The sequence below is a fragment of the Hyperolius riggenbachi genome, chromosome 12 (genome assembly GCF_040937935.1).
Source record: "Hyperolius riggenbachi isolate aHypRig1 chromosome 12, aHypRig1.pri, whole genome shotgun sequence".
In the NCBI taxonomy this organism is placed as follows: domain Eukaryota; kingdom Metazoa; phylum Chordata; class Amphibia; order Anura; family Hyperoliidae; genus Hyperolius; species Hyperolius riggenbachi.
Window position 1 is genome coordinate 107,669,590 of NC_090657.1, and position 26,151 is coordinate 107,695,740.

The window sequence follows — 26,151 nt, forward strand, 5'->3', positions numbered from 1 at the left end:
CAGCGATGGACTGATTAACCTGAAGGGGGCTGGAGGAAGCCCCAGGTATGTATAAAACTTTAATTTCATCTGTCTCAGGTTTACTTTGTTACACAGTAGTACAGGCATGGGCAAACTTGGCCTTCCAGCTGTTGAGGAACTACAAGTCCCACAATGCATTGCAGGAGTCTGACAGCCACAGTCATGACTCATAAAGGCAAATGCATTGTGGGATTTGTAGTTCCTTAAAGGAGAACTGTAGTGAGAGGTATATGGAGGCTGCCATATTGATTTTCCTTTTAAGCAATACCGGTTACCTGGCAGCCCTGCTGAACTATCTGCCTACAGAATCACCAGAAACAAGCATGCAGCTAATCTTGTCAGATCAGACAAAAATGTCAGAAACACCTGATCTGCTGTATGCTTGTTCACGGTCTACGGCAAAAAGTATTGGAGGCATAGGATCAGCAGGCCAGCCAGGCAACTGGTATTGCTTAAAAGGAAATCAATATGGCAGCCTCTATATACCTCTCACTACAGTACTCCTTTAACAGCTAGAGGGCCAAGTTTGCCCATGCCTGCAGTAGTAGTATACTCTGTCTAAAGGGTGGGCCATTTACAGTGGAGGAAATAATTATTTGACCCCTCACTGATTTTGTAAGTTTGTCCAATGACAAAGAATTGAAAAGTCCCAGAACAGTATCATTTCAATGGTAGGTTTATTTTAACAGTGGCAAATAGCACATCAAAAGGAAAATCGAAAAAATAACCTTAAATAAAAGATAGCAACTGATTTGCATTTCATTGAGGGAAATAAGTTTTTGAACCCCTACCAACCATTAAGAGTTCTGGCTCCCACAGGGTGGTTAGACACTTCTACTCAATTAGTCACCCTCATTAAGGACACCTGTCTTAACTAGTCACCTGTATAAAAGACACCAGTCCACAGAATCAATCAATCAAGCAGACTCCAAACTCTCCAACATGGGAAAGACCAAAGAGCTGTCCAAGGATGTCAGAGACAAAATTGTAGACCTGCACAAGGCTGGAATGGGCTACAAAACTATTAGGAAGAAGCTGGGAGAAAAGGTGACAACTGTTGGTGCGATTGTTCGAAAATGGAAGGAGCACAAAATGACCATCAATCGACCTCGCTCTGGGGCTCCATGCAAGATCTCACCTCGTGGGGTGTCAATGGTTCTGAGAATGGTGAAAAAGCATCCTAGAACTACACGGGAGGAGTTAGTGAATGACCTCAAATTAGCAGGGACCACAGTCACCAAGAAAACCATTGGAAACACATTACACCGCAATGGATTAAAATCCTGCAGGGCTCGCAAGGTCCCCCTGCTCAAGAAGGCACATGTGCAGGCCCGTCTGAAGTTTGCCAATGAACACCTGAATGATTCTGTGAGTGACTGGGAGAAGGTGCTGTGGTCTGATGAGACCAAAATAGAGCTCTTTGGCATTAACTCAACTGGCTGTGTTTGGAGGAAGAAAAATGCTGCCTATGACCCCCAAAACACCGTCCTCACCGTCAAGCATGGGGGTGGAAACATTATGCTTTGGGGGTTTTTCTGCTAAGGGCACAGGACAACTTAATCACATTAACGGGAAAATGGACGGAGACATGTATCGTGAAATCCTGAACGACAACCTCCTTCCCTCTGCCAGGAAACTGAAAATGGGTCGTGGATGGGTGTTCCAGCACGACAATGACCCAAAACATACAGCAAAGGCAACAAAGGAGTGGCTCAAGAAGAAGCACATTAAGGTCATGGAGTGGCCTAGTCAGTCTCTGGACCTTAATCCAATAGAAAACCTATGGAGGGAGCTCAAGCTCAGAGTTGCACAGAGACAGCCTCGAAACCTTAGGGATTTAGAGATGATCTGCAAAGAGGAGTGGACCAACATTCCGCCTAAAACGTGTGCAAACTTGGTCATCAATTACAAGAAACGTTTGACCTCTGTGCTTGCAAACAAGGGTTTTTCCACTAAGTATTAAAAGTCTTTTATTGTTAGAGGGTTCAAAAACTTATTTCACTCAATGAAATGCAAATCAGTTGCTATCTTTTATTTAAGGTTATTTTTTCGATTTTCCTTTTGATGTGCTATCTGCCACTGTTAAAATAAACCTACCATTGAAATGATACTGTTCTGAGACTTTTCATTTCTTTGTCATTGGACAAACTTACAAAATCAGTAGGGGTCAAATAATTATTTCCTCCACTGTATATGGATACACCTTAATAAAATGGGAATGGTTGGTGATATTAGCTACCTGTTTGCGGCACATTAGTATATTTGAAGGGAAAAACTTTTCAAGATGGGTGGTGACCATGGTGGCCATTTTGAAGTCGGCCATTTTGAATCCAACTTTTGTTTTTTCAAAAGGAAGAGGGTCATCTGACACCTCAAACTTATTGGGAATTTCACAAGAAAAACAATGGTGTGCTTGGTTTTAACGTAACTTTATTCTTTCATGAGTTATTTTCAAGTTTCTGACCACTTATAAAATGTGCAATGTGCTGCCCATTGTGTTGGATTGTCAATGCAATCCTCTTCTCCCACTCTTCACACACTGATAGCAACACCGCAGGAGAAATGCTAACACAGGCTTCCAGTATCCATAGTTTCAGGTGCTGCATATCTCGTATCTTCACAGCAGAGACAATTGCCTTCAGATGACCCCAAAGATAAAAGTCTAAGGGGGTCAGATCGGGAGACCTTGGGGGCCATTCAGCTGGCACAAGACGACCAATCCACTTTCCAGGAAACTGTTCTTCTAGGACACCCATGATGTGGTGGTGCACCATCTTGCTGGAAATATTAAGGGAAAGTGCCAGCTTTAGTGCATAAAGAGGGAAACACATCATCATGTAGCAAGACTAAAGGCAGCCATACACTGGTCGATTGCCACCAGATCGACCAGCAGATAGAGCTCTCTGTGATCTAATCTGATCAAAGAGGGATCTATTGGCTGCCTACACTGCAAACAGATTTTGAATTGATTTCACTATGAAATCGATTCACAATCTGTGGAGCTGCCGCCGCTACCCCCAGCATACATTACCTGTTCCGGCCGTCGCAAGTCCCCCGGTCTCCGCTGTCTCTTCCCTGCTCTAGGCTTCAGCTTTACTTCCTCTCCAGGGAAGTTTAAACAGTATAGGGCGCTCTACTGTTTAAACTTCCCCCGACAGGAAGGAAGTGAAGCCAGCCGGAGCCCAGCGCGGAGAAGGGACCGCGGGGACAGGCGCCGGCGGTACAGGTAATGTATTGCCGCTAGCGTCGGTCCTCAGACATTTGATCGCCGCTATCGCCACACTCCCGACCCACTGGCGATCGAGCAAAACTTTCGAAGCAGACAGATCAACGGGATCAATCGACTTTGGACGGAAATCGGTCGATCGGTCAGCTTTTGCGCATCGATTTCACAGCAGATTCGATCAGTGATCGAATCTGCTGTGTATAGGCGGGAAATCCAGTAAGTGTATGGGCACTTTTACACTTAGGGCCTGTTTCCACTACACGCAGATTCTGCATGCAGAAAACTGACTCCAATGAATGTCTATGGGCCTGTTTCCATTGAACGCGATTTTTCTGATGCAGATCTCCCATAGGCATTAATTGGAGTCAGTTTTCTGCATGCAGAATCTGCATGTAGTGGAAACAGGCCCTTAGACTTTTATCTTTGGGGTCATCTGAAGGCAATTGTCTATGCTGTGAAGATACGAGATGTGCAGCACCTGAAACTACGGATAATAGAAGCCTGTGCTAGGATTTCTCCTGCGGTGTTGCTATCAGTGTGTGAAGAGTGGGAGAAGAGGGTTGCATTGACAATCCAACACAATGGGCAGCACATTGAACACATTTTATCAGTGGTCAGAAACTTGTAAATAACTCATGAAAGAATAAAGTTACGTTAAAACCAAGCACACCATTGTTTTTGTTGTGAAATTCCCAATAAGTTTGATGTCATATGACCATCTTCCTATTGAAAAAACAGAAGTTGGATTCAAAATGGCCGACTTCATAATGGCCTCCATGGTCACCACCCATCTTGAAAAGTTTCCCCCCTCACATATACTAATGTGCCACAAACAGAAAGTTAATATCACATACCATTCCCATTTTATTAAAGGGAACCAAAACTGAGAACGATATGGATTTTCCTCTTAAAATATCAGTTGCCTGACTCTCCTGCTCATCCTGTGTCTCTAATACTTTTTAGCCACAGCCCTGCAACAAGCATGCAGATCAGGTGCTCTGGCTCAAGTCATACTGGATTAGCTGCATGCTTGTTTCAGGTCTGTGATTCAGCCACTACTTTGGTCAATGAGATCAGCAGGACTGCCAAGCAACTGGTATTGTTTATAAGGAAACATCCATATCCCTCTCAGTTAAAGGGAACCTTAAAGAGAATCTGTATTGTTAAAATCACACAAAAGTAAACATACCAGTGCGTTAGGGGACATCTCCTATTACCCTCTGTCACAATTTCGCCGCTCCCCGCCGCATTTAAAGTGGTTAAAAACAGTTTTAAAAAGTTTGTTTATAAACAAACAAAATGGCCACCAAAACAGGAAGTAGGTTGATGTACAGTATGTCCACACATAGAAAATACATCCATACACAAGCAGGCTGTATACAGCATTCCTTTTGAATCTCAAGAGATCATTTGTGTGTTTCTTTCCCCCTGCATCTCTCATGCACTGAAGTTTCAGGCTGCTCTTTTCTTCCTGCAAACAGCTTTGCCCTTGTCTGTAATTCTGCAGTATGTGAAAGCCCAGCCAGCTCAGAGGACGATTTATCCAGCTTGTAAAAGATAAGAGAGAAGAGAGAAGCTGCTCTAATCTAAATAACACACAGCAGTGTGCAGAGAGGGGCCAGGAGGGGGGAGATGCATCACAGAACCACAACACTGAAAAACTTGGCAGCCTTCCAGACACAGGCTGACAAGTCTGACAAGTGAGAGATAAGTTGATTTATTACAGAGACTGTGATAGTACAAAGTGCTGCAGTAAGCCAGAACACATTAGAATAGCTTTTGGAACTTGTAGGATGATAAAAAACAGGATGCAATTTTTGTTACGGAGTCTCTTTAACTGGCGGGGAAAAATAAATTCACTTACCTGGGGGCTTTCCCAAGCCTCCTGCAGCCGTCCTGTGCCCGCGCCGGAGGGCACCGAAGGACCGGCGCGGGCACAGGACGGCTGCAGGAGGCTTGGAAAAGCCCCCAGGTAAGTGAATTTATTTTTCCCCGCCAGTTAAGGTTCCCTTGAAGGTGTATCCATATAAATGGCCCACCCTGTACATATGCGCTCCCCACAGAGTTGCAGGGAATCCACTGAGAATGTTGTCCACATCAGGCCCGCCATCAGGGGGGGACATCCGTGACTCCCGTCACGGGCCCGGGGCCTGCAGGGGGGCCCCATCCCTAGCAGGTGCTGCGGGTGCCGCCCGGCCGCCGCTCAACCCCTCTGGCCGCTGCTCCCTCCATCCCTCTAGCCGCCGCCTCCGCCGCGTCAGACCTCGATCAGGCGGCGACAATAGTGCTGGCGCTAGGACCCAGCGCCCGCACTGATATGCGGAAGTGACATCATTTCCGCATATAGAGCGGGTGCGTCCGGCGCCCGCTCTTACTGGTCGGGTCGCCGCTGATCTTGAGGTCTGACGCTGGGCTGCTGGCAAGGTAGGGGAAGCAGCGGCGGCGGCTGGGGGGGGCTCCCTGTCACTCACTAGCTAAAGGGCCTCCCTGTCACTCACTCACTAGCTAAAGGGGCTCCCTGTCACTCACTCACTACCTAAAGGGGCTCCCTGTCACTCACTCACTACCTAAAGGGCCTCCCTGTCACTCACTCACTCACTCCCTAAAGGGGCTCCCTGGCACTCACTCACTACCTAAAGGGCCTCCCTGGCACTCACTCACTACCTAAAGGGCCTCCCTGGCACTCACTCACTACCTAAAGGGCCTCCCTGTCACTCACTCACTACCTAAAGGGCCTCCCTGTCACTCACTCACTACCTAAAGGGCCTCCCTGTCACTCACTCACTACCTAAAGGGCCTCCCTGTCACTCACTCACTACCTAAAGGGCCTCCCTGTCACTCACTCACTACCTAAAGGGCCTCCCTGTCACTCACTCACTACCTAAAGGGCCTCCCTGTCACTCACTCACTACCTAAAGGGCCTCCCTGTCACTCACTCACTACCTAAAGGGCCTCCCTGTCACTCACTCACTACCTAAAGGGCCTCCCTGTCACTCACTCACTACCTAAAGGGCCTCCCTGTCACTCACTCACTACCTAAAGGGCCTCCCTGTCACTCACTCACTACCTAAAGGGCCTCCCTGTCACTCACTCACTACCTAAAGGGCCTCCCTGTCACTCACTACCTAAAGGGCCTCCCTGTCACTCACTACCTAAAGGGCCTCCCTGTCACTCACTCACTACCTAAAGGGCCTCCCTGTCACTCACGCACTACCTAAAGGGGCTCCCTGGCACTCACGCACTACCTAAAGGGGCTCCCTGGCACTCACGCACTACCTAAAGGGGCTCCCTGGCACTCACGCACTACCTAAAGGGGCTCCCTGGCACTCACGCACTACCTAAAGGGGCTCCCTGGCACTCACGCACTACCTAAAGGGGCTCCCTGGCACTCACGCACTACCTAAAGGGGCTCCCTGGCACTCACGCACTACCTAAAGGGGCTCCCTGGCACTCACGCACTACCTAAAGGGGCTCCCTGTCCCTCACTGCCTAAAGGGCTCCATGTCACTCACTACCTAACCTGGGGGTCCCTGTCAGAATCCAGGTGAGAGGTGTCTACCATAATAAGGGGGCATTTTGCCTATTTATGTGAAATGCTGTCTATTTATGTGCCTCATGACTGCTGAATTTGTCTTGTTGAGGGCCTAATGATTGCATTTTACTTGTTGGGGGCCTCATGATTTGTTGGGGTCCTCATGATTGCTGAATTTGTCTTGTTGGGGGTCTCACGATTGCTGAATTTGTCTTGTTGGGGGCCTCATGATTGCTGAATTTGTCTTGTTGGGGGCCTCATGATTGCTGAATTTGTCTTGTTGGGGGCCTCATGATTGCTGAATTTGTCTTGTTGGGGGCCTCATGGTTTGTTGGGGGCCTTATGATTGCTGAATTTGTCTTGTTGGGGGTCACATGATTGCTAACTGCGAGACTATGGGAAAAGCTGAATCATTACCATATGAGACAATAGCATTAAACCTACTTTTTTAGCTTTTTTAAACAGAAAATAAAACTGGGAGGTTCTAAAAAAAATGGAGCACTTCCTCCTTCCGGCTTGAAGGAGGAAGTGCTCGATATCGAGGCTTGCAACGCGTCCATTCGGACACTTGCACCTCGTTGAAATGCTGGGAGGAGAGCGGCGTTCTGGGTAATTAACCCCGCCGCATCTAGCCGCTCAGCTGTGGCAATTAGAGCTAACTTGAATCACGAGTATCCACCGTGGTTATTCGTGATTCATTTGTGGACAGCAAGCCTCCAACTAGCTCTGCCAACATGTAATGGCTGCGCACATTTCTCAGTTTGTGAAGGGGGGGGGGGGGGCCCGGACTGATGATTTGTGAGGGGCCCCAAAATTTCTGATGGCGGCCCTGGTCCACATTGAACACAGAGGTGTTGTCTATCTCCCATAAACCTGGTACAGATTGTACATAAAGAATGTGTAATAGAGGAAGAATAGCCTCATTCTGTTGCAGAGTACCTGCACATGTACCCACAGTCACATTGCCTAGTTCTTTGTTCCTTTCTTCTACAAGTACCATTACCAAGGACTAGTTTTAGTCTGTGACTAAAAGTATTAGAGGCAGAAGATCAGCAGGCTAGCCAGGTAACTGGTATTGTTTAAAAGGGAATAAGTATGGCAGCCTCCATATTCCTCTCACTTCAGTTGTATTTTAAAATTCCGAGGAGTCGGTGGAATCCTAACCTGAGGAGTCCGGAGTCGGTGGATTTTTGTACCGACTCCACAGCCCTGTATGTAACTAGTGATACAAGATGTATTCTCTCTCCCCCCTCTCTATCTATCGATCGATCGATCGATAGATAGATAGATTGTTTTTTTCTTTTAGGGATTGACTGCCATCCTCAACCCTAGCCGTTTGAAAATTCCAGTCTCAGTTCATTCAGTGAGGACGAAGAAGCGATTCTCTTTGCCACCATCTGCGAAAGCTAAATACAGATCTCCACAGGAAATGGAACGCTATGCCAAGTCAGCTGGAATTGTTTTTCCTGAGGAACTCTTGGAACGCCCAATTACTATTTCTTGCACAGGTATGGAAAACCTATACACATGAGAAGTTAAAATACACACACTACGGCCTAGGGCACACCAGAGCGGTTCGGCTGCGGTTTGCGATCCGCTTGCGGGTGCGGATCCGCTAGGCTAATGTATTTCAATGGGCTGGTGCACACCAGAGCGGGAGGCGTTTTGCAGAAACGCATACTCCCGGGCTGCTCCAGATTTTGGATTGCGGATGCATTTCTGCCTCAATGTTAAGTATAGGAAAAACGCAAACCGCTCTGAAAAACGGCACTTCAGAGCGGTTTGCCAGGCGTTTTTTGTTACAGCTGTTCAGTAACAGCCTTACTGTAACAATACATGAAATCTACTACACCAAAAACGCTTCCCAAAACCGCAAAATGCTAGCTGAAACGCTACAGAAAAAGAAGAAAAAGCATTTCAAAATCTGCTAGCATTTTGCGGATCTGCTAGCATTTTATGCTGTGCACCAGGCATAATGGCCTGACCCAGGGCTGTGGAGTCGGAGTCGTGGAGTCGGGCAATTTTGGGTGCTCGGAGTCGGTAAAAAATGCACCGACTCCGACTCCTAATGAATTTGTAACTGTAATTAAAATAGAAAATATGATAAAATGTTCTATTTCTAAGATAATAGTCATTAAAAATAATGTATATATACAGTATATATACAGTAATAGCTGTGCTTAGTCCACAAAAATGAAATAAACCAATCAAAATTAGTTACTTGTGCTGCTTCAATAAAGCAGTCCCCGTATTTTTAAGGTCAAATATACAAATCTGATTTTGACTGTATATATGATGTGTACACAGGAATCTCTTATATATGTTACGTCCAGAACCCGAAATGTGGCCACTTCTAGTTCTGGCCGGCCACTTCGGGTTCTGGCCGGCCAATATGCGAAGTGGCCGCAGCGCAGCGGCCAATGTGAGAAATGTAATGTTTACGGCCGTCTCGCTGCAGCCAAATTGATGACAAACTTGCTTAATTTAATGAAATGTAGCCGGCGGCAATGTCATAGATGAAGCCGCCGGCTTTCGCGCTCTGCCTCTCCCCTCTCCTCTCCCCGCCTCCCATACAATACGTTGCAGCCGGCGGGGACATGCAGCCGGAGAGTCGTTCGTCGCGGCAGGGGCAGCAGAACGGGGAGGCTGCAGACATCGCTTCTGCCAGCACCCGCTCTGCAGGAACGGCAGGATTCCCCTGCCGCGACGAACGAATCTCCGGCTGCATGTCCCCGCCGGCTGCTACGTATTGTATGGGAGGCGGGGAGAGGAGGGAGGGGGGGATCGGGGAGAGGCAGTGCGCGAAAGCAGGCGGCTTCATCTATGACATTGCCACCGGCTACATTTCATTAAATTAAGCAAGTTTGTCATCAATTTGGCCGTAGCGAGACAGCCGTAAACATTACATTTCTCACATTGGCCGCTGCGCTGCGGCCACTTCGCATATTGGCCGGCCAGAACCGGAAGTGGCCGGCCAGAACTAGAAGTGGCCACACGTCGGGTTCTGGCCGTAACATATATACTAAATAATATCTATGCTGTAAGAATAAAGCCTGATGTGTAGCTGTGTCACTAATAGAGATGGTCAACGAGATGGAAATAATTCTGCATTGATGCTGATTTATGAAAATGTATGCACTCCCTTTGCTGATGAAATCAAATAATGTGATATGTTATTAAAATTTGGTTTGGTAACTACAAATTAAAGGGTAACTGAGACGGATGAAAAGTAAAGTTTTATACATACCTGGGGCTTACTCCAGCCCCCTTCAGGCTAATCAGTCCCTCGCTGTCCTCCACCACCCGGATCTTCTGCTATGAGTCCTGGTAATTCAGCCAGTCAGCGCTGTCCGGCCGCATGCCACTCCCACAGCCAGGAACATTCTGCACCTGCGCAATAGTGCTGCACATGTGTAGTATTCTCTTGGCGGCGGAGTGTGTGCATGCGCACTACGCCTGACTGGCTCAAGTACTTGGACTCATAGCAGAAGATCCAGGTGGTGGAGGAGGACAACGAGGGACTGATTATCCTGAAGGCGGCTGGAGGAAGCCCCAGGTATGTATAAAACTTTAATTTCATCTGTCTCAGGTTTACTTTGTTACACAGTAGTACTATACTCTACATATGCACTCCCCACAGAGCTGCAGGGAATCCACTGAGAATGCTGTGCACATTGAACACAGAGGTGTTGTCTGTTTACAATCTCCTCATGCCCCTGCAGAGTACCTGCACATCATTCTTACATGTACCCACACTTACATTGCCTAGGGCCTGATAGATGTTCTTTGTTCCGGTTTGTACCTTTTACAAGTACTCTTACCAAGGACTAGTTTTAGTCTAAAGGGAATAAATATAGTAGTCTACATATCCTTCTCACTTCAGTTGTCTTGTAAAATTCCTAAGCGTTGGCAGTTAGGAGACGAATTCTCATGTTACATACTTTTAATCAACAAAATTGTAATATGCAAATTATCGGAGTCGGTGGAATCCTAAACTGAGGAGTCGGAGTCGGTGGATTTTTGGACTGACTCCACAGCCCTGGCCTGACCAATCAGTGCCAGGCAGTGCTAAGGGGTGGATCGGCACTCCCTCCGATGCCATGGCGTAGATGACGTCATCCCGATCGTCGCCATGGCGACGGGGAAGCCAAACAGGAAATCTGGTTTCGAACGGGATTTCCTTTTTGCTCTGATCACCGGAGGCGATCGGAAGGGGTGGGGGGGCGGCTATCATGTAGCTAGCGCTAGGCTAGCTACATGATTTTAAAAAAATAAAAATTTAAAAAATAGTGCTGAGCAGCCACCCTGGCGCATTTAATAGAAAGCCAGGGTGGTTAAACATATCAAATAAGAATAATAAACAAAAAAAATTAACGTGTCAAGTTTTGATTGCTTAAAATATGTTCAAAGATTATGATGCCAAAATGTTAGGTGTTTCCACTATTTTGTCCAACCCGTGTGTGTGTGTGTGTATATATACCCTCTTTCCCTGAAAATAAGACCTACCCTGAAAATAAGCCCTAGCTGAAATTTTCAGCATTCTTGAAATATAAGCCCTACCCCGAAAATAAGCCCTAGCGGAAGTTAACCAGTTTGGTCTATATGGACGAGCTTCCTCGTCCAGATAGGCACTGCTGCTGCCGCCGCATGGTGCGCGCGATCGGGCGTGCTCCCGCCACCCGCCGCTAGCCCTCGATCAGTGAATGGGAATATAATTCCCATTCACCGATCTAACTTCCTCGCAGAAAAACCGGCGCTTTCTAGTGAGAGAGCGCGGTATTTCTGCCACCCAGGAAACTTCTCCCTGTTCTTTAGTTCCTGGATGCGAGATCGTTCGCATCCAGGACTTTTTTTTTACTGTGGCCATCTTGTGGCCAAATAGTAAACTGCACCCACATACATTTTTAATTAAAGAATTCTATTATTTTACACTTAAAATTTGCAGTTTCCCTCCCACACCAAAAATTACCCACATACATTTTTTTATAAAAAAAAAATAAAACAAAATACAATAAAAAAAAATAAAATAAACATAAATAGTTACCCAAGGGTCTGAACTTTTTAAATATGCGTGTCAAGAGAGTATGTTATTATATTTTAAATTATAAGCTTTTAAATAGTGATGGACGCAAATTGAAAAAAATGAACCTTTATTTCTAAATAAAATATCGGCACCATAAATTGTGATAGGGACATAATTTAAATGGTGAAATAACCGGGACGGATAGTAACATCCATGTACTGCAGTCCGTCTCTTTGTACAGCTCTCTTGGACATCAGATTCCCTCTTTCATGTGTTTCTCCCCATTTGCAGCCTTTTATTGCATATGCAGCAACCCAAATTTCATGTCCAGGTGCCCCTTGTGCTGCTGCCACCCAAGGCCCAGACCTCTGTGGTCTTTCCAGAAATCCAGTCCTGCATTTTTCTTTTCTACAGGAATGGTTTAAACTTTTTATGCCTCCTGTCTCTCTATGGTCCCTGTTGTGGAGGACAATGCGTAAATCCAATCACCAACAAAAGCAATTTTTAATTATATAGAAAATCACTGGCTCACATTTTAAAGTTCATCGTTCATTCCCACCCATCCTTTTAGTAACAAATATCCACATGCTTACCTCAGGTAAGAAGCTTTAAAGAGAACCAGAGACGAAGCACCCTCATGTATTTTATTACATTTATCAGTGGGAACATGACAGTAAACACCTATCATGCTTTTAGTTTTATTCTTCTCAGTCTAATCTATCTGTTATCAGCTGTGATAACAATCCACCGACTGATTCAGTCTAGGTTTGACCTGGAATCATTATAGCTGAGTCACTCTTCTGTGGAGTCTTTTCAAGCCCAAGCCTTGCCCCCACCTGGCTCAGATTTCCTACTCAGAGCTGTTGAAATGGGAGGGGCTGCTGCTGCCGAGAAAGAAGCTCTGAAACAGACAAGTGTATCTGTGTGCATTGTGCAGCCAGTCATTATCTACTGTATGCAGTTTCATTTCTATGAGAGACACTTCCTACAGGCAGCCACACAGCATGCCAGAATAATAAAGTTGAAAGCACACAGATGATAGCCTGCTGCAGCCCTGCTTGTCTATAGTCTCATAGAGGTTAGACAGCACATCCAGAACAGCTTATAACCTGGAAGCAGAAGGGATATGAGCCGGCGGCCATATTGGATATTTCCTGGAGCAATAATGGATAAAAAACACTCAAAAAGGCACACCAGAGTGGCAAAATTATCAGGTAGAGCATTTATTCTTAACAAGCTATCGACCGATAAGTTTATTTTGTGTGAATCGTTCATCTCTGGTTCCCTTTAAGAATGAGTTCCCATATGTAACGATAATAGGGCTGGTCTTTGAGGACAGTGACTGAAGCCTATTGGGGAATGACTTTGTTTAGTATATCTTTCTTCCTTCTGTGTGTGCCGGTGGTTGCGCTACACCTGAGCAGCTATTGGCTGTTTAAAGTAATTTTATGTTGCTACTGTACTCTATATGATTGATTTGTAAATTTCTAATTGGCTGGTGGTGATGATCACCTCTGCACAGTAAGGTACAACTGAAATGAATAGTAAGAAATTATTCCAGTTATCCAATCATAGACTTACACATGCCTCTTTGTGAACTCTTACATGGAATATATTTATTATGTCTGCTACTGATGAGTGAGCTATGATATGAGACTTCAAACTTATGTTTGTCTGCAAAAGGTTATAGCTTCCAGGAGAAAAGTTGTGAATTTAATTCATGATGGTGCCTGCCCCCTATTGGAAGAGATTGCAGCTTTTTTCGGCAAGATAAGAATGAAAAACATTTTGTGCCCCTTCTGCACCAATATTATGGGCAGTGCCAGAAAATCGGACACGCTTGTTGCTGACCTGCTTAACCACTTGAGGACCACAGTCTTTCTACCCCTTAAGGACCAGAGCCTTTTTCTCCATTCAGACCAGTGCAGCTTTCATGGTTTATTGCTCGGTCATACAACCTACCACCTAGATGAATTTTACCTTCTTTTCTTGTCACTAATACAGCTTTCTTTTGGTACTATTTGATTGCTGCTGCGATTCTTACTTTTTATTATATTCATCAAAAAAGACATGAATTTTTGTCCAAAAAAAAAGGTTTTGTTTTTTTTTACTTTCTGTGCTGACATTTTTCAAATAAAGTAAAATTTCTGTATACATTTTTGTCCAAATTTATTCTGCTACATGTCTTTGATAAAAAAAAAAAATCAGTTCAGTGTATATTTATTGGTTTGGGTAAAAGTTATAGCGTTTACAAACTATGGTGCCAAAAGTGAATTTTCCCATTTTGAAGCATCTCTGATTTTTCTGACCACATGTCATGTTTCATGAGGTGCTAAAATTCCAGGATAGTATAACTACCCCCCAAATGACCCCATTTTGGAAAGAAGACATCCCAAAGTATTCACTGAGAGGCATGGTGAGTTCATAGGATTTTATTTTTTGTCACAAGTTAGCGGAAAATGACAAAAAAAAAAAAAAGTTTCCATTTCTTCTAACTTGCGACAAAAAAAAATGAAATATGCCACGGACTCACTATGCTCCTCTCTGAATACCTTGAAGTGTCTACTTTCCAAAATGGGGTCATTTGTGGGGTGTGTTTACTGTCCTGGCATTTTGGGGGGTGCCTAATTGTAAGCATAAAGGTGCTCATTGGACTTTGGGCCCCTTAGCGCAGTTAGGCTGCAAAAAAGTGCCACACATGTGGTATTGCCGTACTCAGGGGAAGTAGTATAATGTGTTTTGGGGTGTATTTTTACACATACCCATGCTGGGTAGGAGAAATATCTCTGTAAATGACAATTTTTTGATTTTTTTTTACACACAATTGTCCATTTACAACAACAACAACAACAAATAACATTTGTAAAGCGCTTTTCTCCCGTGGGACTCAAAGCGCATAAGCATGGCTCCGACCATCGTGGTACAGAGGAAGAATTTTATAAATCTGGAAATGCCAGGCTAAACAGGTGGCTTTTCAGTCTGGATTTGAATAGCTCCAGGGATGGTGCTGTCTTTACTGGGTGTGGTAGGGAGTTCCAAAGAGTAGGGGCAGCATGACAGAAGGCTCTGTCTCCAGATTTTTTGAGGTGCACTCTGGGAGTGACCAAGTTTATAGAACTTGCTGATCTGAGGTTGTGAGAGGTGTGGTGCAGCTTCAGCAAGTCCTTCATGTATCCAGGGCCCAGATTGTGCAGGGATTTGAATGTCAGCAGTCCAATCTTGAAGAGTATTCTCCATTCTACTGGTAGCCAGTGCAGTGAGCGAAGGATCGGTGTAATGTGACAGTAGCGAGGCTGGTTTGTTAGCAATCTGGCAGCAGCATTCTGCACTAATTGCAGGCGACGCAGGTCTTTTTTGGGGAGGCCAGCATAAAGGGCATTGCAGTAGTCCAGCCGTGATGTGATGAAGGCGTGGACTAGGGTTTGAAGATCCTCTGGGGGAATCAGATGTTTAATCTTTGCAATGTTCTTCAGATGAAAGAAGGAAGATTTAACTACAGATGAAATTTGGTTTCTGAAACTCAATTCCCCATCGATTAGTACGCCAAGGCTGCGCACAAGGTTGGAGCTGTTTATGTCTGAATTCCCAATCCTGATTGGTGTTGCTTTAGGATAGAGCTGTTTTGATGGCGAGCACTGGCTTTGGACAAACAGGACCTCAGTTTTGTCAGCATTCAGTTTCAACCAGTTATCATTCATCCATGCCTGAAGCTCAGCTAAGCAAGAGTTTATTTTTGGGGTAGGGTCTGTTCCACCAGGTTTGAAGGACAGGTATAGCTGTGTGTCATCGGCGTAGCAGTGGTACGTCGGGCCATGTCGTTGGATAAGTGTACCGAGTGGCAACATGTAGATTGCAAACAGCAGAGGGGATAGGATTGATCCTTGTGGCACTCCGAATTGTAGAGGTGCAGGTTTGGACATTATAGGTCCTAGGGATACTCTCTGTGTTCTGTCAGTCAGGAATGATCTGAACCACTGGAGGACTGATCCACTGATGCCACAGTACTCCTGCAGTCTGTTAAGCAGGATTTCATGGTCAACTGTATCAAAAGCAGCTGAGAGATCCAACAGGATTAGGATGGAGCATTCCCCTCTGTCCCTTGCCATGAGCAGATCGTTGCAGACTTGGATGAGGGCTGTTTCGCAGCTGTGGTGTTTCTTAAAGCCAGATTGTAGAGGGTCCAGGATGTTGTTTACTGACAGCCTGGTTTCAAGTTGCAGATAGACAGCCTTTTCAATAACTTTACCTAAGAAGGGGAGGTTGGAGACAGGTCTGTAGCTGCTCATAGCATCTGGATCCATGGAAGGTTTTTTAACCTCCTTGGCGGTAACCCCGTGTGTGACACAGGGTAAGCCGCCGGAGGGTGCTGCTCAGGCCCTGCTGGGCCGATTTTCATAATTTTTGTTTTGCTGGACGCAGCTAGCACTTTGCTAGCTGCGCCAGCACTCTGATCGCCGCCGGCCCCTGCCCGATCGCCGCTATCTGCTGCGGCGCGGGCCCCCCCCTCCAGACCCCAGCGCTGCCTGGCCAATCAGTGCCAGGCAGCGCCGAGGGGTGGCCCGGGACTCCCAATGACGTGACGTCATCCCGCCCCGTCGCCATGGCGACGGGGGAAGCCCTCCAGGAAATCCCGTTCTATGAACGGGATTTCCTGATCGAAGCGGGCGGGGGGATGCCGCTCAGCAGCGGCTATCATGTAGCGAGCCCTCGGCTCGCTACATGATTAAAAATTTTTTTTTTTTTTTTTAAAACTGCTGCGCTCCCTCCTGGCGGTATTTTTCATACCGCCAAGGAGGTTAAGAAGGGGCTTGATGATTCCTTCTTTTAGAGAGGTAGGAAACCTCCCTGCTTGCAGAGAGCAATTTACTATTTTGTGAAATGCTGGACCAAGCCGGTCAGGGCATTTCAGCATATGTTTAGTTGGTCCAGGGTCCAGGTCGCAGGTTGTCTGGCGGAGACGACAGAGGATGTCTGAGATCTCTTCCTCACTAATACTTTTGAAATCAGTCCAGGGTGTTAGGTTGTTTTTGCAGCTATTTCCATTAGTTGCATGAGTCTTGGGTGCTGTGGACTGAATGAGAGACCGAATAGAAGATACTTTGTCAGCAAAGTAGCAGGCAAATTTCTCACATAGCTCCTTTGAGGGAGTTATAGTGGGTTTTAGACAGTATGGATTACATAGTCTATCAACTGTGCGGAATAGTTGGGCTGGTCTGTTGGCGGCCTTTGCGATCTCCTGTGATAGGTAGGAGGATTTTTTCTTGGTGATCGCATTTTGGTAGCTTTCCCGGTGAGAGACAAGGGTGTGTTTATCTTTTGAATTCTGAGATTTTCGCCACTTCCTTTCTAGTCTGCGCACTTCTTTCTTTAGGTCCTTTAGTGAGCTGTCAAACCACCGTGCATGGTGAAGTGGTGTAGATCGTTTGATGCGAACTGGAGCGAGGGCGTCATAGGCAGATGACACTGCATGGTTGTATATCAGGACCATGGAGTCTGGGTCTGCACAATGATTGGTTAATGCGTTGAAGTTGAGGATATTCTGAACGTGCTGGGGTGAGACATCTTTCAGTGAACGGTATTTTATGAGTTCTTTCCCTCTGTGTTTTATCGCTGGTGCTGTCAGAGAGAAGTGGATGGTGTGGTGGTCTGACCATACCACTGGGTTTATATCCATGTGTGATATTAAAAGTCCGGAATGAAATATAAGATCCAGGGTGTGCCCTTTCGTATGGGTGGGGAGGTTGATAGCCTGAGAGAAACCCAGTTCATTCATTATGAGAAGTAGTTCACTTCCTAGCTGGGAGTCGTGATCATCCACCCATGCATTGAAGTCTCCCAGGATGATCCATCTAGGGTGTTCCACTGTTAACAGAGATATTTCTCCCACTCAGCATGGGTATGTGTAAAAATACACCCCAAAACACATTATACTACTACTCCTTAGTACGGCGATACCACGTGTGGCACTTTTTTGCACCCTAACTGCGCTAAGGGGCCCAAAGTCCAATGAGTACCTTTAGGATTTCACAGGTCATTTTGCGACATTTGTTTTCAAGACTACTCCTCACGGTTTAGGGCCCCTAAAATGCCAGGGTGGTATAGGAACCCCACAAATGACCCCATTTTAGAAAGAAGACACCCCAAGGAATTCCGTTAGGAGTATGGTGAGTTCATAGAAGATTTTATTTTTTGTCACAAGTAAGCGGAAATTGATTTTAATTGTTTTTTTTTTTTCACAAAGTGTCATTTTCCGCTAACTTGTGACAAAAAAATAAAATCTTCTATGACCTCACCATACTCCTAACGGAATACTTTTAGGTGTCTTCTTTCTAAAATGGGGTCATTTGTGGGATTCCTATACTGCCCTGGCATTTTAGGGGTGCAGAAATTCAGATCGCCGGGGTCCTCAACCTCCCAGGCTTCACACACCTGGTCCGCCGGTGCTCAGACACTCAATGGTTCACCACTCCACCCGTATATTCACAGTAACAAAGGAACGAGGTCGGCACTCCAATGGCGATAATAAACTTGCGTTTATTTAAGGTTGCAAACACGACATGTTTCGGGGTCACCTACACCTACACTTGAGGAAGGGGGTGACCCCGAAACATGTCGTGTTTGCAACCTTAAATAAACGCAAGTTTATTATCGCCATTGGAGTGCCGACCTCGTTCCTTTGTTACTGGCATTTTAGGGGCCCTAAACTGTGAGGAGTAGTCTTGAAACCAAATGTCTCAAAATGACCTGTGAAATCCTAAAGGTACTCATTGGACTTTGCGCCCCTTAGCGCAGTTAGGGTGCAAAAAAGTGCCACACATGTGGTACTGCCGTGCTCAGAAGTAGTAGTATAATGTGTTTTGTGGTGTATTTTTACATATAACCATGCTGGGTGGGAGAAATATCTCTGTAAATGACATTTTTGAATTTTTTTTTACACACAATTGTCCATTTACAGAGATATTTCTCCCACCCAGAAGAATATGAAGGCCGCCATATTTATTTTCTTTTAAACAATACCAGTTGCCTGGCAGCTATGCTGATCTAGTTGGCTGCAGTAGTGTCTGAACACCAGAAAGAAACATGCAGATAATCTCGTCAGATCCGACAATAATGTCAGAAACGCCTGATCTGCAGCATGCAGGGGGCTAGGGCTAAACTTATTAGAGGTAGAGTATCAACAGGATAGCCAGGAAACTGGCATTGCTTAAAAATAAATAAATATGGAAGCCTCTATGTCACTCGCTTCAGTTGTCCTTTAACCACTTGCCGACCGCCCACAGCCGATGGGCGGCGGCAAAGTGGACGCCGAAAGGACTGCAATACGCCCATGGGTGTTGCGTCCTTTCGGCATGCCGGGGGAGCGATCGCGTCACTAGTGACGCGCCCTTCCCCTGGCAACTGGCTCCGCCCACCCGCGACGACAACCCGCCGGCCATTCGGAAGCGCTGGCGGGTTGTTAACCCCACGATCGCCGCTACAAAGTGTATAATACACTTTGTAATGAATACAAAGTGTATTATACAGGCTGCCTCCTGCCCTGGTGGTCCCAGTGTCCGAGGGACCACCAGGGCAGGCTGCAGCCACCCTAGTCTGCACCCCCTGCCCCCTGATCGCCCACAGCACCCCTCAGACCCCCCCCCCCCTGCCCACCCCCCAGAGCACTGTTTGCACCCAATCACCCAGCAATCACTATCTGTCAACACTTTTTTTTATTCCCTAAACTGCCCCCTGGGGACTCCTGATCACCCCCCACCCCTCAGATTCTCCCCAGACCCCCCCATGTACTGTATGCATCTATCCCCCCTGATCACCTGTCAGTCACCCATCAATCACCCCGTGTCACTGCCACCCATCAATCAGCCCGTGTCACTGCCACCCATCAATCAGCCCCTAACCTGCCCCTTGCGGGCAATCTGATCACCCACCCACACCATCAGATCGCCTGCAGACCCGACGTCAGATCACCTCCCAAGTGCATTGTTTACATCTGTTCTCTAAACACATACTAATTACCCATCAATCACCCCCTATCACCACCTGTCACTGTTACCCATCAGATCAGACCCTAATCTGCCCCTTGCGGGCACCCAATCACCTGCCCACACGCTCAGATTGCCTTCAGACCGCCCCCCCCCCCCTTTATCAATTCGCCAGTGCATTATTTACATTTGTTCTTTCCTGTAATAACCCACTGATCACCTATCAATCACCCCCTTGTCACTGCCACCCATCAATCACCCCCTTGTCACTGCCACCCATCAATCACCCCCTGTCACTGCCACCCATCAATCACCCCCTGTCACTGCCGCCCATTAATCAGCGCCTAACCTGCCCCTTGCGGGCAATCTGATCACCCACCCACACCATCAGATCGCCTGCAGACCCGCCGTCAGATCACCTCCCAAGTGCATTGTTTACATCGGTTATCTCCTCTAAACACCCACTAATTACCCATCAATCACCCCGTCGCCACCTGTCACTGCTACCCATCAGATTAGACCCCTATCTGCCCCTAGGGCACCCAATAACCCACCCACACCCTCAGAACACCCTCAGACCCCAGCCCTGATCACCTCTCCAGTGCATTGCTTGCATCTATTCCCCCCACTAATGACACCTTGAGACACCCATCAATCACCTCCTGTCACCCCCTAGCACACCTACCCATCAGATCAGGCCCTAATTTGCCCCGTGTGGGCTCCTGATCACTCGGCCAAACCCTCAGATCCCCCTCAGACCCCCTTCCGATCACCTCCCCAGTGCATTGATTGCATCTATTTTCCCCTCTAACCACCCCGTGAGACACCCATCAATCACCTCCTGTCACCCCCCCCCCCCCCCAGCACTCCTATCCATCAGATCAGGCCCATTACATCCTCTCATCTAAAAGCCCACCCTGCTTATGACCGGTTCCACAAAATACGCCCCCTCGTAGACCACCTGTCATCAAAATTTTCAGATGCTTATACCCCTGAACAGTCATTTTGAGACATTTGGTTTCCAGACTACTCACGGTTTTGGGCCCGTAAAATGCCAGGGCAGTATAGGAACCCCACAAGTGACCCCTTTTTAGAAAGAAGACACCCCAAGGTATTCTGTTAGGTGTATGACGAGTTCATAGAAGATTTTATTTTTTGTCAAAAGTTAGCGGAAATTGATTTTTATTGTTTTTCACAAAGTGCCATTTTTCACTAACTTGTGACAAAAAATAAAATCTTCTATGAACTCACCATACACCTAACGGAATACCTTGGGGTGTCTTCTTTCTAAAATGGGGTCACTTGTGTAGTTCCTATACTGCCCTGGCATTTTAGGGGCTCTAAACAGTGAGGAGTAGTCTAGAAAACAAATGCCTCAAAATTACCTGTGAATAGGACGTTGGGCCCCTTAGCGCACCTAGGCTGCAAAAAAGTGCCACACATGTGGTACCGCCGTACTCAAGAGAAGTAGTATAATGTGTTTTGGGGTGTATTTTTACACATACCCATGCAGGGTGGGAGAAATATCTCTGTAAATGACAATTGTTAGATTTTTTTTTTTTACACACAATTGTCCATTTACAGAGATATTTCTCCCACCCAGCATGGGTATGTGTAAAATACACCCCAAAACACATTATACTACTTCTCCTGAGTACGGCGATACCACATGTGTGACACTTTTTTGCAGCCTAGGTGCGCTAAGGGGCCCAACGTCCTATTCACAGGTCATTTTGAGGCATTTGTTTTCTAGACTACTCCTCACGGTTTAGGGCTCCTAAAATGCCAGGGCAGTATAGGAACCCCACAAATGACCCCATTTTAGAAAGAAGACACCCCAAGGTATTCCGTTAGGTGTATGGCGAGTTCATAGAAGATTTTATTTTTTGTCACAAGTTAGTGAAAAATGACACTTTGTGAAGAAAAAACAATAAAAATCAATTTCCGCTAACGTTTGACAAAAAATAAAATCTTCTATGAACTCGTCATACACCTAACAGAATACCTTGGGGTGTCTTTTTTCTAAAATGGGGTCACTTGTGGGGTTCCTATACCGCCCTGGCATTTTACGGGCCCAAAACCGTGAGTAGTCTGGAAACCAAATGTCTCAAAATGACACTTCAGGGGTATAAGCATCTGCAAATTTTGATGACAGGTGGTCTATGAGGGGGCGAATTTTGTGGAACCGGTCATAAGCAGGGTGGCCTTTTAGATGACAGGTTGTATTGGGCCTGATCTGATGGATAGGAGTGCTAGGGGGGTGACAGGAGGTTATTGATGGGTGTCTCAGGGGGTGGTTAGAGGGGAAAATAGATGCAATCAATGCACTGGGGAGGTGATCGGAAGGGGGTCTGAGGGGGATCTGAGGGTTTGGCCGAGTGATCAGGAGCCCACACGGGGCAAATTAGGGCCTGATCTGATGGGTAGGTGTGCTAGGGGGTGACAGGAGGTGATTGATGGGTGTCTCAAGGTGTGATTAGAGTGGGGAATAGATGCAAGCAATGCACTGGCGAGGTGATCAGGGCTGGGGTCTGAGGGCGTTCTGAGGGTGTGGGCGGGTGATTGGGTGCCCTAGGGGCAGATAGGGGTCTGATGGGTAGCAGTGACAGGGGGTGATTGATGGGTAATTAATGGGTGTTTAGGGTAGAGAACAGATGTAAACAATGCACTTGGGAGGTGATCTGACGTCGGATCTGCGGGCGATCTATTGGTGTGGGCGGGTGATCAGATTGCCCGCAAGGGGCAGGTTAGGGGCTGATTGATGGGTGGCAGTGACAGGGGGTGATTGACAGGTGATCAGTGGGTTATTACAGGGGAAATAGAGGCATACAGTACACAGGGATGGGTCTGGGGAGAATCTGAGGGGTGGGGGGGTGATCAGGAGGGGGCAGTTTAGGGAATAAAAAAAAAGTGTCGACAGATAGTGACAGGGAGTGATTGATGAGTGATTAGGGGGGTGATTGGGTGCAAACAGGGGTCTGGTTCTGAGGGGTGCTGTGGGCGATCAGGGGGCAGGGGGGGGGGGAAATCAGTGTGCTTGGGTGCAGACTAGGGTGGCTGCAGCCTGCCCTGGTGGTCCCTCGGACACTGGGACCACCAGGGCAGGAGGCAGCCTGTATAATAGGCTTTGTATACATTGCTAAGCCTATTATACGCATTGATCGGTGGAATTCTGTATTCCTCCGCCTGCCGGCCCTGCTAAGTGGCCGGCGAGCTGGAGGCTAAATCCCCGGCCATCGATCCCCGGCGGAGGATCGCGTCACGGATGACTCGATCGCTCCGTACAAGGACCGCCGCCTCTTGTACATGCGGCGGTCCTTGTGGGATCCACTTTCCGGCCGCCCCTGTGCAGTGGGCGGTCGGTAAGTGGTTAATATTCAGGGAAGTGGATGTAGCCTATATTAGCCAATCAAAATTCATTTGTTGATTTTCAAGTAGTAAAGATGATCAGTTAGCACACCAGCTTCTCAATGAGCGTAGTTTATTTCCAAATCACATGTCAACACTACGGTTAACAATTGTTTTGGGGCCACTCAGGGTCCCCTTCTTCAGAACAGTGCAGACAAACAATGTTAAAGTAATACACCAACTACTTGGATTACGTTGGGGTGTTGCTTAGCACCCGAGGTTATGCACCCGGAATACAACAAGGATAAGTGTGCCTCTCTGCATTTCTCTACTTGTTTGACTTGATTTTCAAGGGAAATATTTAAATTGCTGCCATTTTTACACGCTTAATAGCAGATGCCTCACACCTGCTACCGTTGGTCGTTGGTTGACCAGGTTCAAATGCTGAAGGGGGGGGGGGGGGGGGGGGACAACAAACGGCCAATCTGATTGTTTAATTTCTATGGGAATATACAAATTATTGATGCCAAAGACCCCAATAGCTCACAAACTTGGTCATTGAGTGTGTGTGTGTTAGAGTTAGAAAAGTGGGTGGAGCCAACACCAGCAAAATACATACGCGGACAACGCCGGGTCATCAGCTAGTGTCTTTATAAAGAATAAAGGCCATGCTGAGAATCCCCTATGGAGAGATGGACTAACCCAAAACCTGTCGGTAATGTCAGATTTCTACTACCTACTGTAAGTGAAAGCAGCATAGGAGAAAAGTAATTGATGGCTTATTTTACCCTGGAAGAAATGTACTTCTTATTTGTATGTGTTTTAAATTTTTAGATTTTCGCGACAGTCCCTCATATTACATAGAAGTGATAAAATTGTACAATAAAAATTTTATCATTAGTGTGCACCTTTAGGTTTAAATAATCTGGAAAAGGTGCACTGTGCATTACAAGATTGAAGGAAACAGTGGCCATATGCTGGTAACACTATTTCAGATGGTGCCTTTACATTTTTAGCTCCATTAACATAGGATGTGGTATGCTTGACTGCAGCAGAATCTGGATAAACAGTTGAACAGATTGATTATATTTTTGTCTGTGTAACAGCACCCTCCAGTGGTATGGATATTACAAAAATGCTTTCTCACTCAGAGTACCCTAGTGAGAAAGCTCGGGTACAAAATTGGATACTGTAATTATCTAAAGAGAAGGGAACCTCAGGATCCTATTGAGGCTTCCCTCCCTGCTCTGATGTCCCGTTGCTGAGCCTGCCCCTCCCCCCCCCCCCCCCCCCCCAGAAGATTAGCGACAAGACATTGTCGTTAATTATATTGTGATAGCTGACCAAGTCCGCATGCGCAGTAAGCCGCGGGCTCCATGGTACTGCACATATACGAGTAGGCTCGCGTGGCTACTGTGTGGACAGGCTTTAGGAAGAGGAGCTTGCGGGGCCCGTTGTGGAGGTGGGCTGTGCTCAGCAACTGGGGTCAACTGTGAAACTTTTTTGGGGGGGTTTGACTTTATGTTCCCTTTAAGAGAGGAAAGCCTCAGGATCCTATTGAGGCTTCCCTCTCTTAAAGGGAACCTAAAGTCAACCCCCCCCCCCCCCCCAAAAAAAAAAGTTTCACTTACCTGGGGCTTCTACCAGCCCCCTGCAGCTGCCCTGTGCCTGCGGCTGGAGCGTGAGCGAGAATGCATGTGGCCAGGGTGGCACAGTGGCTGGCAACTGGCTCTGTTACCAACAGCGAAACTTAGTCACTGCGGGGGACTGGAAGATCGTAGAATGACAGCACGGGCACAGGGCAGCTGCAGGGGGCTGATGCAAAGAAGCCCCAGGTAAGTGAAACTCTTTAATTTACGCTTTAAATATTTAATTGTGTTCTTTTATTCCAGCTGGAGTAATTGACCCGTATGTGCCCCCCGAGGGTGATGCCCGCCTTTCCACACTTTCCAAAGATGGCCTGAAACAGAGAACGGAGCAGCTGAAGCAGACTGCAGCCTCTCAGTTGGCGTATGTTCTACACTTCAATATGTCTCTGCAGAGTATTCAACTATAAGGACCTCCCCATATACTTTTATCATCTTAACGTTTACATATTCATTATCCAAATGTGTTTTCCATGTATAACTTTTCTGTCATTCCTAGGGACTTATACAATTATAAGTTATAGACCCCTATCACCCTGCATGACACACAGACCACTACTGTGTGCTAGACCGATTGATTGAACATTAGAAAGGTGTTTTGAGGCAAATTGCTAAGTGATTTCTATTGTTTTTACTTGGCTGTCTACAGTACCATGTATCAATTAGATATATATATTTTCTTTAATATCAGCCTTTTTATTTTCATTTTTGTGAAGAAATAATGTATTTACGTGTGTAGGTTGTACTGCTTCTCCGATATACATCACCATTTCCTCCATTTTATGTAAGTATTTTTTTCCAGGATTCGGAAGGTCAAAAACTATGATGAGGATTTTACGTCAAAGGCTTTTCCGGAAAAAGCTAAAGAAATCTTCATTGCTGCGCATAACTGCTTGACTCAGTGAGTGGACACTTTGTATGCAATTCATGCTTGTGTTATCTTTATAGAATATGTCCTTCTCTCACTTCTACCATAGCTGTACATCACCATGCAGTGTACCATCACTACTCTATAAGCTGTACATCACCATGCAGTGTACCATCGCTACTCTATAATCTATACTTCCACCATTGAGTTTACCATCGCTAATCCATAAGCTGTACCTCACCATGCAGTGTACCATCACTATAAGCTGTACCTCACCATACAATGTACCATCACTATTCTATAAGCTGTAGCTCACCATGCAGTGTACCATTGCTACTCTATAAGCTGTACCTCAACATGCAGTGTAGCATCGCTACTCTATAAGCTATATCTCACTATGCTGAGTACCATCATTATTCTATCAGCTGTACCTCACCATGCAGTGTACCATCACTATTCTATCAGATGTACATCTCCATGCAGTGTACCTTTGCTACTTTATTAGGTG

At 46.3% G+C, this 26,151-nt stretch overlaps 1 protein-coding gene across 2 annotated transcripts in view; it reads left to right on the forward strand.

Moving 5' to 3' along the window:
- Positions 1-26,151, forward strand: part of MRPL45 (mitochondrial ribosomal protein L45) — a 55,160-nt gene that overhangs the window by 3,198 nt on the left and 25,811 nt on the right. For both annotated transcript variants that reach the window (XM_068263072.1, XM_068263071.1), the window contains exons 2-4: positions 8,086-8,287; positions 25,022-25,139; positions 25,578-25,676. In XM_068263072.1, coding sequence (XP_068119173.1) covers positions 8,086-8,287; positions 25,022-25,139; positions 25,578-25,676 — 419 coding nt within the window. The remainder of the gene's footprint in view (positions 1-8,085; positions 8,288-25,021; positions 25,140-25,577; positions 25,677-26,151) is intronic.